This window comes from Gouania willdenowi, chromosome 4, assembly GCF_900634775.1.
Source record: "Gouania willdenowi chromosome 4, fGouWil2.1, whole genome shotgun sequence".
Taxonomy (NCBI): Eukaryota; Metazoa; Chordata; class Actinopteri; order Blenniiformes; family Gobiesocidae; genus Gouania; species Gouania willdenowi.
Window position 1 is genome coordinate 21,478,756 of NC_041047.1, and position 14,752 is coordinate 21,493,507.

Sequence of the window (14,752 nt, forward strand, 5' to 3'; positions counted from 1 at the left end):
TTGATGCATTGTCATAAGCCTGCCCACGGCAGTTAGAAAGATCCAGCCCCAAGTCACTGACCATCTTGATCACACATTCAGCCAGACTTGATCCAGTGTGACTGTGAATTGGTTCGAATCCGATGAATCGCTCAACCACTTTTCCTGTCTCACTCACAAATCGGAACACAAAAGTTAGCTGGTCCACGTGAGACATGTCAGGTGTAGAGTCTACTATAACAGAGAAATACTTCGCCTGCTGAAGTTCTGTAGCAATGGCTTGCTTTGTTTTTTCTCCCATTAAATTAATAAACTCCTCACATATAGTTGATGACAAATATGAAGGCTTGCCACGACCCTTCTGACCATACTTCTGCAAATGTTCCTTTAAAAACGGATCAAACTGTGCAAGCAGCTCGAGGATTCCCAGGTAATTGCCATTGTGAGGAGATCCCAAAAGTTCATCATCTCCGCGGAAGGGAAGCCCCCTTTCACTCAGAAATTTAATCACGGCAACTACACGCCTCAAAACATCCTTCCAGTACTGACCTTCTGCTTCGATCTGTCTCCCAAGAGAAGCATCAACAGTGCCCAGATGTTTGCTGCGATGTGCAAGTGAAAGCATGCATCTTCGGTGCTCCCCACTCATTTCATGCTCCGTTATTCGCTCCGGGTGTTTCCAATCGCTAAACCCCGCAATAAATGCATTGTTGCATTGTGAAAACACTTTGCAAGGAAAGCAAAAAATATCTCCCGTTGATGGTGAATATATAATCCATTCTCGTGGAATAGCTTCCCCATTGTAAATGCGCCGGGTCAGAGCGTCATTAGTAAGGGAGCGCGTCTTTCCCTCTGCTTCGTTCCCCCTCCGTGAAGCAGGATATTTAGCCGCCCGATTTTGAAAGGCTGAGATTCCTTTAAATAAAATTTCCTTGCGGGTGCTTTCTGTAAGCGATCCCCATAGTGCAGGGTCTTCAGATATTGAGGAATTACCTTGTTCCGCTTGCTCTTCATTCATAGATGCCGCTTCATTTTCTCCGGTAAGGATAGTTGCCGCCGTTAGCTCAGGCTGGGCATCACTGGTAGAAGGCACTTCCAAGCTAACATTGCTGCTGGCTAGCTCGAAACCCTCCTCTTCAATTCTAGCTTTTTTGAAAAAGCTGTTAATTGGCATAACATTTTTTATAGCTGTCGCTTCCTTTTCCTCCTTTTCTTTTTTCTTCTTGCGCTTTGCGTGTCCGCTGGGCTTTTTGTTGATGCTGCTGAGGTCCATTTTCCGCCACTTTCCACTACATACACAATATATGGAAACCACCTGCTAAGCCCCACCCACCATTATCATTAGCCAATCTACACAATGCATTGCCACCCGCTCCCAATCATTACCTGTCAAGTCAACAAACTGACATATAAGGGAGACAATCACGAGAGTCCATTTCTTGTAGACAACCATTATTTTATTCTGATTGGACCATTATTATTTCTGCCGGCAGAGGGCCCCTCTATGCCCGAGGGCCCCTGGGCACGTGCCCAGGTTGCCCATATGGTAGATCCGGGTCAGGCTGGGAGTGAGTGATGTGAAGTGCCCATGTAGGAGGTTTGTCTGGTAGGAGCCTGGCCCATCTGCATGGCAGGCCACCGGAGAGGGTAGATGGCGCAGACGGGCACGCGGCACTGCGGGCCCCAGTGACGTGCCGAGCAGGACAACCGGAGGCACCCCCACGAACTATGCCGCCCCCCCCCCCCCAAAGGCGGAACCAAGCACCAGCCACATCCCCCAGCAGCCCAGGAGGCGAACCCACCCTGCCAAAGCAGGCGGCCGCCGAGCAGGAGAGAGCCCCCACACCAGGGCCAGCGCAGGCCTGCACGACACCACGACATAGCACCCTCCACAGGTAGGCGGCCCCGGCCCCCTCGACGAGAGAGGACGCCACCAACCACCCAGGCAGGGCCACCCCGCCAGCCACGGACCGACAGGCAGGCAAACCCATGCACCCCCAGCCAGGCACCGCAACCCCACACCAACGTCGCCAGCAGAGCACCCCCCTCCAACGGAGGCCACCCCCAATCACCCACGCGCCGACATGAGACACCCCCGACACCAGCACAGCCCGGAGGACAGCGGGCTCCAGCAACCAGCCCCACCGCGCCCAAGGCGGCGCGGCACCCCGCTGAACCGCAGCCAGTCCCCGGGCAGACGGTGGGGGGGCGAGCCCCGAGATGCCAAACCCAAAGACCCACCCCCGGGACACCCCCGCCCAGACACGGCACCCACAGGGCCCGGCGCACCCAGCCAGCAGACCAACCACTTCCGACGCGGATCCGCCAGGACAGGAGCCACCGGCCACGCCCCCACACACACCCACCCAGCACAACCCAGGGGAGGCCCCAGCGCGGGCGAGGCCCCACACCTCACCCTTCCCTCCCCCCGAAGCTAGATAAGCCAGCCCCTGCGGTCCTCCAAGTGAGCCCCCGGGGAGGGGGGGAGGGGGTTGTGGAAGGGGGCAGCCCGGCCCACCGCGCCAGCGGCACCCTCAGCGAAGGCGCGCCCCAGGGAACCAGGCCAAGGCACCCAGACCGGCCGGTGGAGCAAATAGTATACGACCGCAAGGCAATCTTAGTTTTAGGCAAATCAAACAGTTACAGTCCGTTAGTTGTGACTACTCTGGACCTCGAGCCTCAGATTGCTACGCTGGCTACATCCAGCGGCTTGTGAAGCAGCGAAGCCTCGTACCAGCGGTGTCCGCCAGCGGAGGAGACGTAAGCGGTGTGATTGGGAGCAGGAGCGGGGTTAGCAACCAAGCTAAAAGCTAATCCGCAGAGAACGCTTCTTCCTTCCATACTGTGTTTGCATATACACCAATAACAATAGTCTCTGATTAGTACAGCCAAAAACACGGCAGTAGTTCACCATTTCCTCTCAAAATTCGGAATTTGCTCGTTTGTGTGCTTTATGTAAACCTGCTGCGTATCTCCAAAATGGCAACTTCCGGGTTGATGACGCAGTAGATGACGCACTGTGAAAACCCTCTATACCCGGAGTGTTGGTCAGACAGCAACACACACACCAGTGAAATACAGGTTAGGAGGTCACACCGTGTGTGTGTGTGTGTGTGCGTGCGTGCGTGCGTGTGTGTGAGACCAACACTCCTGAGCAGAAGGTGGCGGTACTGCTCCTTAGAATAGATAGCAACCCGTCATAGAACAGAGCGAAGCGGAAAACATGGAGTGTCAATGTGAGTCTAATAGTGAATGTTATTAATATCAGCTTAAAGACAGAGTCAGCAACACTATAATAGTACCTTTAAACTCCACTGTAAAGCAAGAGAGCACAACACGGTGTTAGAAGACGGAGTTACAGACACAGAGAGAGGCTGGAGCAGAATGCTAACCGAGCTAGCATAGGAGCTAGCACCGCCTACACGCTAGAAGATAAAAATGTAAAGACGGGAGACAAAGTGGAGGAAATGGAGCAGTTCAGAGCACCGTCACCTCTGTCTCTCACCGCTAACCCTGCTGACAACTGGTGCAGCTGGGAACAAAGCTTTCGGCGGTATATAGCGGCCTCAGGGGAGAAAGATGAGAAAGCAAAGATTGATATTTTACTCCACACCATCGGTGAAGATGCACTGGAATTGTACAACACACTGACTGTTAGAGGTGAGGGAGATGAACTGACAATGGAGGATGTTCTTCAAGCCTTTAAAGATCACTGCTGTCCACAGAGAAATGTTGTCTTTGAACGAGTTCAATATTGGTCTCATCAGAGGACAGCAGGGACATCAGTAAACACATTCATGACAGAGCTGCGACAGAAAAGCAAACACTGTGAGTTTGGAATAATTGAGAATGACATGCTCAGAGATAAGCTTGTGTTAAGCATCACAGACTCTGACCTTAAAAAGAGACTGATACAGGAAAGACGTCTAACATTATACAGAGCTATAGAAATATGCAGAGCAACAGAGGAAGAAAAGACTCTGTTACAAGCCATCGAGACTGAACACGGAGTGCAAGAAGTTCCAGTGGATGCTGAAATGAAAATCATTCTTCCTGACAAGAGTCTCCACCATAACACCAGTAGACGATCAGGTTCCCAATCTGTTCCAAATACAGATGAAAACAAAAAACTTGTCATGGCTGCCTTCATGCCTAAAGTTCATCTGCACAGATTACATCTCCAGCAGTCGTCAGTCACTAACTGTGTTTTCAGTGAGAGGAAGAACGTGGAGCAGCTTCTCCCAGAGCGTCTCCACATTAAGGAGGAACCAGAGATGATCAGTGAAGATCAGGAGGAGAACCAGCTTTGTGTGCAGCAGGAGACAAACGGTGCTGCTTGTTCTGTTAAATGTGAAGATGAAGAGGAGAAGCCTCAGGCCTCCCAGCTACACTGGAGACAAATAACAGAATTCAACATTAAAGAGGAACCTTCAACCTGCAGTTTAAATGAATTAATGAAAAAACAAACTGTGGGAATGAACAGCAAAGGACCAGAAACAGCCCAGGATCCAGATCCAAGCAGTTTAGTACTACATGGTCCTAATGGAACGGAAACAGACTCGCCTCAGACTGGAGGTTGTAGTGATGATGATGATGATGATGAACATTGTTGGCAGATACCTCTGTCAGAGTCTGAAACTGAAGCTGACTCTGACTCCACCAGGAAAAAGGGAAAGATGTCTGACTCAAGTAAAAATGCTGAAATGGGATGTAAAGCTTCCAAAACACGGATAAATTATTTTCAACAGATTTGTTCAAAGAGTAAGGTTCAGGTAAAAATAACATCTGAATGTGTGGATGGTAAGAAAGCATCAGTCAGTGCAGCTTCAAAACTGAGAGTCGACACAGGAGAGAAACCCTTTGAATGTTCTTTTTGTAGGAAATGTTTTACCCATGAAGCTTCCTGGCAGTTACACATGAGAATCCACACAAGAGAGAAACCATTTAAATGTGATGTTTGTAGTAAATGTTTTTTTACTAAGCATCACCTGCAGTCACACATGATGATCCACACAGGAGAGAAACCCTTTGCATGTTCTGTTTGTAGGAAATGTTTTGCCCGTAAAGCTTCCCGGCAGTTACACATGAGAGTCCACACAGGAAACAAACCATTTGAATGTGATGTTTGTAGGAAATGTTTTACCTTTAGGGCTAGCCTGCAGACACACATGAAAATCCACAAAGAAGAGAAACCATTTAAATGTGATGTTTGTAATAAATGTTTTATTCGAAAGCCTGACCATAAGCGACACATGAGAATCCACACAGGTGAGAAACCGTTTAAATGTGAAGTTTGTAGTGAAGGCTTTTCTCGACAGCATGGCCTTAAGTCACACATGATAATTCACACAGGAGAGAAACCATTTAAATGTGATGTTTGTAGGAAATGTTTTCTCAGTAAGCAGCACATGCAGTCACACATGAGAATCCACACAGGAGAGAAACCATTTAAATGTGATGTTTGTAGCAAATCTTTTACCCGTAAAGATTCCCTGCAGTCACACATAAGAATACACACAGAAGGGAAACCATTTAAATGTGATGTTTGTAGTGAATGGTTTATTAATAGGCATCACCTGCAGACACACATGACAATCCATACAGAAAAAACATTCGAATGTGATGTTTGTCGGAAATGTTTTATTCAAAAATCTGAACTGAAGTCACACATGAGAATCCACAAAGATGTGAAACCATTTAAATGTGAGGTTTGTTCTAAATGTCTCAGTCAAAATTCTGACCTTAAGCGACACATGAGAATCCACACAGGAGAGAAACCATTTAAATGTGATGTTTGTAGTGAAGGCTTTACTCACAAGGATGGCCTTATGTCACACATGACAATTCACACAGGAGAGAAACCATTTAAATGTGATGTTTGTAGTAAAGGCTTCAGTCGAAAGCATAGCCTTAAGTCACACATGACAATCCACACAGGAGAGAAACCATTTAAATGTGGTTTTTGTAGTAAATGTTTTCTTACTAAACAGCACCTGCAGTCACACATGAGAATCCACACAGGAGAGAAACCATTTAAATGTGGTTTTTGTGGTAAATGTTTTCTTAGTAAGCAGCACCTGCAGTCACACATGAGAATCCACACAGGAGAGAAACCATTTGAATGTGATGTTTGTAGCAAATGTTTTACCCGTAAGGATTCCCTGCAGTCACACATGAAAATCCACACGGGAGAGAAACCATTCAAATGTGATGTTTGATAAAGGATGTTTTACACAAAAGTCTGAACTGAAGGTCCACAAGAGAGTCCATACATTAAAGACTTTCAAATATGACGCTTGAAGTAAATACTTTCTTAAAAGAAAGAAATTTTAAATTGAATTTTTCTTGGTGTATGATTTGTATTTAAAAATATATATTCATATTTCAAGGTCAGAAATGATTATTTAGCGTCATTGCTGGTTTAAAAATTAAAACGTAAAACTAGGTCATAGGATAATTTGTCTATTATTACACAGACAATATGCTTGTTTGGCTCATATTTTCTTCTGAGGGAAGGATTTCCTGCAAGTTTGCTGTCAGTGAATATATGTGATTTAGTCCTGATGTTTGCAAGTGTATCAAAAAGTTGTTACATGTATGCATTGTAAATAAAGTAGTAAATGTTTCTGACTCGCCCGCCTTCTTGCTGTGATGCAGACGTGCTGACCTTTATTTCTAACTCAGGTTTTTTAATGATTTGATTTTTTTTAGTCTGCAGCAACTCCATTTCTACACTCCGCAGTCACCATCTAGTGGACAAAGAAAGTGGAATCACTCAATACACACAACACAGCACACTAACATTTTAAATAACTTTATTCTGTAAGAATTAGCAAATGTTCTAAGAAATGCAAGTGCAGTTTCTGTCTCAGAATACAATATGATTCTCAATTTGCATGGGTTTCTTTGAAAACAAACACCGGAAATTATATCTCTTTACACAATCTGTTAACAGCTTTATTAAAACTTATTTTGACAAGGTACATAATTCTCCACAGCCACAAAATAGTTTTTTGTACATTTTAATTACATTTTTGTTCACCTTTTTTATGTCCTGGTACAAAATAGGATGTTTTGATAATCAAGTCTCTTTAATTCCATTTTACATTGTTCACAGTGAGGGTGGAATATACAGGGGAGAGAGGGAAGACTGGTGTCATGTGATCTGATGCGGAGCCTCCAGCATCTCCATTAGGAAGGTGTCAATCGGCGTGTCCCCGATCAGTTTGAAGAAGAACAGATGCTCCAAACACTTGAGGCCGATGGAACGCAGGGCAGGCAGACGCAGCAGCAGTTTGGCAAACCTAAGAGTAGTAAACACAGGAAATAATGTCCATTGTGCCTTCAACAACATTTACAATGAACTACAAATAATCAACAATGTAAATAAAAAAACAGTAAAACTGAAAATAATAATGCTAGATATAATTAATCAATTAAAAAAGAATATAATTCTGTATTATTATTGATGGTTAACTTTTTATTCTGTTCTTAAAAAAAAAAATCACATTAACCCTTACATTTTTACCTTTAAAAATGAGTGCAAGGCTTAGATATTTATGAAAAAATAAATGTAAGCAGTCGTATGTTGAAACGATAAACTAAATTTGAGAAAATATCAGTGTACTGCGTACACCAAGTTTTGTCGTGGGGAAATCAACTGAAATCACACAGCTAATAAACTGAACTTCAGTCATATACAATACCTTTGGGCAACACAAAGGGGACACATTTAGGATCAAATATGGTATCAAAACTCCAAAACCACTTGTTTCTGCTTTAAAACAAATGTATTAGGGTGTATGTTACTTAGTTTATCTAAAACCTTCAACAAAAAGCACAAAACAGAAATGTACAGATGCTTTAAGACGACAGAATAAAAGCATAAACACCAAAAACAAGTATTCAATTTGGTATATTTTGCTGTAAATATTAGAGTCACTGCCCTGTATGAGTTGAAACCCAGCTATGCTATTATAATCTAATTTTGTGACGCATTGGTGGCTTCTTACTTTGTCACTGTTGGCTCCGCCCCTGTTTTAAAAACTATCACCTGTGGACTCTACAACCTATGGTGAGTGGGTTGGATTGTGAATAGTAGTCAGCATAGCATAGATTGTTCTTTGAATATTTTATCATATATACCGCGTGTGTCTAAATTGCTCCAGGAGCCCCGCCCATAGTCAGGGCATTTTTTTAATTTTCAGTCGAGACGCACATCAGTGGAAACCTTGGGGTTTAGTTACTTTTTAAATGACAAAAATGAGTAATGACTTGCTGCAGTTTGATCATGGTGTATTAAAAAGTGAACATAGTAACCATTGAAGCTCTTAAAGGTGCAGTCTGCAACACTTATAAAAGTGACTTTTTGTCATATTTGCTAAAGCTGTCACTATGTAAGGACAGCCTTACACGAAAGTAGTAGTTTGTGTGAAAAAAACAGACTCATTGAGCCCCCCCCCCCCCCCCCCCCCCCCGCTGCTCCTGCAGCCTTTGGCAGATTGCGAGAATTCACTGCGACCAAGCAAAAAGAACCAATCAGAGCCCAGGATTGTGTTTGATGGGCTGTCTGACAGCTGTTGCTCACAGGCATTTGTAATTGTTACACTAGAACTCTGTGGTGCATGTGTTTGTGTGCGCGCAGCAGCCTCCATGTGACTGCTGTAAGTGACACTGTGTTGCTGCTGCTGCTGAGGTGTGTGCACATTGAGAGAGAGAAGCGCTGCAGTAATATGCTATTAACAGAGCATGTTATATTACTGTGATGTTGCTGTATGGCTAACGTTAGCTTTTTAGCTCCTCTGAGGAGGGACTTTGGAAAGTTTGGAGGCAGGGCAAGAGAGCAGCGGGGAGGGAGAGGGAGAGAGGGATCTGAGAGTCCCGGACTGCACCTTTAAGCAACTAACCATTAACATTACATTTCACAGAGCCAGACTGTAGGTTAAATCAAACAGAGTATATTAAAGTATGTATATGGTGTACTGATATTTGACTTGCTGTAGTAAAACTGAGCGTTGTGTACAAGGGTGCGTTTTCTGTCCAGACCAGCCCACTACATTATCAGTGACACCATTAAGAAGCTGTTATTAAGTCAGTGATGCGCAACATGTGGCTCTTAATGACTTAATTGCAATTATTATTACCCCAGAAAACCTTAAAAGGGGAAACTTTTATGCCCTTTTTACTGATATTCTTTGGCTATTTTGCAACTTCCTTTATCTCATTTTCAAAAAGTTCTGACACTTCTTTCAGATTTTAGCTTCCCTTTGCCAATAAATATCCCTTTTTCCCTAATATCACTTCTTTCCCTTTTCCCTAATTTTTTGTCAATTTTTGCAAGTTATTTTTGACACTTTTATCCCATGTTTGTCTTTCTTTAATTTGCTTTGCCACTTTTCATCCAAATAAGCTATATATATAACACTTCTTTCCTTTATTCCCTTTATTTTGCCTCTTTTTGTTCCACATTTTTGCCCTTTTTCACTATTGCTTGCCATATCATGCCAATTTCAATCAGAATCAGAAAAGTTGTATTTGCCATGTACAGTTTTAAAACAGTACAGGGAATTTGACTTGGTAGCAATGCTACCAAAGCTACTCTTTGCCATTACATATCAACTGGTTCCTCTTTATTCGCCCATTTTTTGGCCACTCTTGCCTACTTTTGGCCCATTTTAGTCACTTTGTTTTTGCCACATTTGCACCATATCTGTTACTATGGCCAGTCCATTCCGGGTTGTGTAGTACATTTCTATGGATTCCAACATTTAATGCAGTAAACAAACAGGGATGTTTAACATTGAACCTGGTGGATCCTACCTGCCAGGCTGATCAGGGTATCTCTGTTTTGTGTACGACTCTAAAGAAGCGTAGACCTTTTCTCGGAGCCCCTCCACCTCGACTGGATTTGACAAACCTTTTGCATCTGAAACACAAACATAACCAAAGTCGAACACCATTTAACAACACATCCTCCAGTCATTTCAGCTCAAAGTAAAAATATAAATAATCTGTGTAATTCTAGACAGTGAGACAAACAGTAGTTAGGCTCAGAGGAAGCCAGTATACCTGGGTTAAAAAGGACAATGGCTCGCAGGCAGCCAAGCTCCGTCTTATCCATCTGCATGTCTTTCATTTTAGATACCAACTCAGTCAGGACTCTGTGGGAAATGAAGAGAATACAAGTGAACTATCACCTGAGAATCAGTAACACGATATGTTTTTTATTTTCTCTTAATTTCTTTGTAAGCCAGGAATTAAACAAATCAACCAATGCTCATATTTCAGCATATTTATACTGTATATTCTCCTTCTTGCCTGCAGCTGTCAGAGTCTACTGTATAATCAAAACATTTTTTGAAGCCAATCCACAGATAACAGTCAGAAGTCTTGCTGTGTATATGTATATATTCTGTTTTTATGGTTTTTGTTGCGCAATGTCTTTCTTGCCACGTCTTCCCTCTTTCTATCTGTACTGTGTACAGCCTCATGTATATACATACTGTATATATGTTCTTATTTATCTGACATTTCGCTGAAGCGTTGTATTCACTGATTTATAACTTGGACCAACTCACTGTTTTGCTATGAGACCTGCAAATTTTGGTTTACTGTTTGCTTTTGTCAAATAATTAATTTTCTTTCTGTTTTGGTCTCAATTTATTCACAACTAATCAGGTCAACTTATTACACAAATATTTTATGCTATAGGAAATGAGTGGATTCAAATATGAAGAATACATAGCTGTGGATTTACATTTAATTTGAGATATTAGACTATTAGTTAAAACAATCAGTCAATTCTACAACTCTAATTAGCAGATTTAAGACACAGTGGTTAATCTCCTCATGAAACCCCATTAGCTTGACCATGCTTACATTTGGATTAGATCATTATGCAAAAATAGTACTTCATACAATCTCATTTTAATCTGGGTGTAAGAAAGAAAACCCTGTACATAAGATTAATGAACAATTGATCATTTGAATTATATTTGCCCATTAGTTGATGTAATTGTCATTGATTTACCAGATTGTGTTTTGTTTGAATTTCTTCTTAACCCAGTTTTTATGTTCAACTGTTTTTAAATTTAGGAGAAATGATGGTTATTTTTGACTGCAGTGGGTAAATCCCACTCCCCCAGCAGTAGACATGATGATTGATCTCTGATGGCCCCCACCTGTCAAAGATGGAGCCCACTCCAGCACTGTGAGCGCTGCTTCTGTGGACGTGAAGACCCGTCGCTAACAGGATCCCATCTTTAACCGTTACAGAGCGATGTGAGAAGGACGCAATGAGGAGCTCATTCCAGCCTGAACAAACGCATTGAGAGAGGACAAATTATAAAGAAAAATCATTCATCATATTTTGCAGAATAGTGTTGCATAAAAACAAATACCTATACTGATTTGGCAGTGATGTCTGACTTTTTGTGTGAAATCTCTCACCAGCAGAGGTCAGCACTGATGCACCAAACAAACCGCAGTGCTACAACTTCACATTTTAGTTTGATTTGATTTTACTCCTCCTTTAAACTAGGTGACAAAAATGTGCTGAGCTCATGTAAACGTCTATATAGGCCTCCTGCGGGAAGGCGAGCAACTTATTGGAAGTCAAGCTTGCACACTTGACAAAGGGCTGTTTGCTCTGGTTGGGAAATGTTCTCTCTGAGTGTATGTGTTTATGATAATGTGCTGCTGCCCTCTGTAAACACAGAAAGGAACATATACATTTCCTGGGATGATAGCTTTGGGATAATCCACGTACCAGCTCTTAGTAGGATGACCTGGTCGTCCAGGGGAAGTTCCGAGAAGTGCGGGATCCGTTTGGCCCACTCCACCAAGGTGAAAAGTTGCTTGTCTGCTGCCTGGCAGATGTTTGTGACTGGATCATTGGTCTGGAGGAGAACGAGGAGAAATAAGGAAAAGCAGCTGAACTTGCAGCCATGCTGCTTGGCTTGATGAAAGTTTTTTTTTAAAACGCTTAGCAAGCAGCTGTAGACGTCGCTATTTTTGGGGTTGGTTATAAACTAGCATTTTACTACATTCCCTAAAGTGATGTGCACCCATCCCATGAATGCACTTTAGATGAATGGACTAAAGCTGAATCATAGAAAATGTGCTACTAAATTGTTTAAAAAATGTCTTTGGATTCATTTATATCAACATTTAGCCTTTAATCACATGTAATGTCCTTTTACATGTAGGCATTGTCATTCTGAAAATCTCAGACAATCAGCGCTTGAGTTACGTCATATGTACTCCTAGCATTTCCGGTCCTATATATCTCTATAATAAAATAGCATTTCAATCTTACTTTTTATCACTTAGTTACGTGTCATCCAGTTCCTTAGATTCTCAACTGGTGGGTCAAAACCCAAAAGTGGGTCCGTGGACAGCTGGTCAAAAAAAAAAAAATACCTAATGTCTCCCATGTTGAACTTTTTATTTTGAAAGAAACTTTTCTTTTGACAGGTATGCTGTGAAATGCATGTTGCACAGGAACATATATAGATTTTTATTTTAAAAAAAAGATTATGTGTGTGTTTTTAACAGCTAATTAAAAAAAAAAAAAAAAAAAAAACACAATTTGGTTGGTTGAATTCTAAAAAAAAAAGTGGGTCGCAATTTAATGACCGTGGCAAAATGTGAGTCAAGAACCCCTGGTCTACACTACTATCAGAATAACTAAACATCTTTAACCTCATAAAACCAGTTGTAGTTACATGAATGGCAAACTTCCTCAAATAGTCACTACATCACAGTTTGTCAAACATGTCGACCACCACAAGCGTGTGTTTAAAGTGCTTTTTTTATTCCATATGCAGCTTTTAAATCACCTCTTAGTCCTACTTGTAAAGGTTACATATTATACTCTTTCAATTGAGCTACCTTTGAAATTAGGATTGTGTGTCGCGTTAAGGTAACAGAAAGATAACGAGCTGCTGCTTACTGAGTTTCCAGGGCTGCTATCACTATACGTCTCAGTTTTGGGCTCCACTGCCACCTCAGCATCTAGGATTTTGTCCACAGGCATTTCCTCGTTGAAACTGCTGGTAGATTCCACCTCATTCTCCCCCCGTTCCTTCCCACGCTGCCTCTCTTCCTGCACCGCTGTGTACACACACATATACAGACATTTACAGTCATTTGAGGCCAAGCAATGACCTAAACTGGGGAGTTGGGGAGGGGGGGACGCCAGCATTAATATTTACTCTTTGATCGGCTGAATTATAGAATGGGAACAGCAAGTCTCTAAAAATGTAGGGAGATGAGTTTTCACAGAGTACAAAGCACATTTTCAATGAGTTTATCCTGCTGTACAGAGAATTTAAAGAATTTAACTACCAGACATGTGGTACACGAGGACTCGCTTCTTATCAATGATATCGCTCACCATAAATAAATAAAACAAACTTCCATACATGACATTCTCAAAGACATTCAGAATTGTTTTTTAAGAAAAGCATTTAAAGCATTGGCATTGGCACAGCACAGTTATTACCATGAAATGTTCGTAGCCCTCAGTTTTTGGTTGTTAGAGTCTTCAGAAACTCTTTTATAGATAGAAAACCAACATTACGGCTGTGTTCAAAATCGCATACTTACGTACTATACCCTCAATGAGTACTACTGTTCGAACCTTTAACGACAAAAACCTGAAGCACACTGAGGCTAAATATCTCTGTTGATTCGCCACCTTTGAAAGTTCTGAAAGCATTTTAAGCGAGAAAATGAACAAGTAGAATATCAACATGTGATGATTTGATCCATAAAACTCGTGGAAGTACATTTCATTTTGACATTTCGGAGATTTTGGGAGACCTCCCATTATGCTGCTGACAAAACTTCTGGTTAACTACAAAACAAGAGCCCTAACAAGTGTATCATGTTTCTCAGTCTGTGCCTTCTCCTCGCTTTCCACTCTCTTTTTTGTTTCAGGTGATTTGATGCTGGAGCAGGCGGTTCCTGATCGATGGCTCACGGCTCAACTAGTCTGGAACACTTGGATGGACTATCCTTCTATCCTATTCCCTTCTGTTCACTGACCCAACCAGTCAAAGCGGAAGGCTGCCACCTCTGAACCTGGTTTCGCTGGAGATATAAATGAAGTTGAATTGAATTGAATTGAATTGAATTAATTAATTAATTAATTAATTAATTAATTAATTAATTAATTAATTAAGCGTTAAAAACAAATGGAAGACAAGAAGATATACCATTGTTCTGAAACAGGGACGTTTGATTTTTAGTTTGAAGCCGGTCCCTGGACAATTTTACGTTCCGCTGGCAATGCATCATGGGGAGGTTGAGTATGAGTAGTGCACCCACCGTGCATACTTGAAAAATGTTCCATTATAGTATACATCCAGGTATTTCTCACATACTCAATCTTTCAGTATTATCTAATTAGAATGACTACATATGTGACCATACCAGACTGTCATTGCTCCATCTCATTAGATCTCAGACGCTAAGCAGGTCTGGGCCTGGTTAGTAGTTGGATGGGAGACCACTGAGAATTCCAGGTGCCACAGTGGGGGACAGTCGCTCCAGTGATATCTGTCATTGTGTCCTTGGGCAAAACACTTCACCCACATTGCCTAGTATGAATGTAGTGTGAGAGTGATATAGCTTACCAGTGTGGAGTGAAGGAATAATGCCTTAATTCTATAAAGGGCTTTGAGTGTCTATGATAAAGTGCTATATACTCAATTTTATGTCAGACTTAGCATGAGTAGTACGTTAGTGTGCAATTTCAAACACAGCTTAT

At 42.2% G+C, this 14,752-nt stretch overlaps 2 protein-coding genes across 3 annotated transcripts in view; one reads left to right on the plus strand and one right to left on the minus strand.

Moving 5' to 3' along the window:
* The first annotated feature begins 3,585 nt into the window (after nucleotides 1–3,585).
* LOC114461462 (zinc finger protein 2-like) lies at nucleotides 3,586–6,230 on the plus strand. The gene is made up of 2 exons (XM_028443547.1): nucleotides 3,586–5,483; nucleotides 5,733–6,230. Exons 1-2 carry the CDS (start codon nucleotides 3,660–3,662, stop codon nucleotides 6,195–6,197), a joined length of 2,289 nt encoding a protein of 762 aa, XP_028299348.1. The 5' UTR covers nucleotides 3,586–3,659; the 3' UTR covers nucleotides 6,198–6,230.
* Nucleotides 6,231–6,777: 547 nt separating this feature from the next.
* The window catches only part of rxrgb (retinoid X receptor, gamma b), a 39,383-nt gene continuing 31,408 nt past the window's right edge, over nucleotides 6,778–14,752 (minus strand). For both annotated transcript variants that reach the window (XM_028443562.1, XM_028443561.1), the window contains exons 5-10: nucleotides 12,932–13,092; nucleotides 11,747–11,876; nucleotides 11,160–11,292; nucleotides 10,048–10,139; nucleotides 9,799–9,904; nucleotides 6,778–7,283 (exon numbers count right to left, since the gene is read on the minus strand). In XM_028443562.1, the coding sequence (XP_028299363.1) occupies nucleotides 7,136–7,283; nucleotides 9,799–9,904; nucleotides 10,048–10,139; nucleotides 11,160–11,292; nucleotides 11,747–11,876; nucleotides 12,932–13,092 (770 nt within the window). In that variant the 3' untranslated portion in view covers nucleotides 6,778–7,135. The remainder of the gene's footprint in view (nucleotides 7,284–9,798; nucleotides 9,905–10,047; nucleotides 10,140–11,159; nucleotides 11,293–11,746; nucleotides 11,877–12,931; nucleotides 13,093–14,752) is intronic.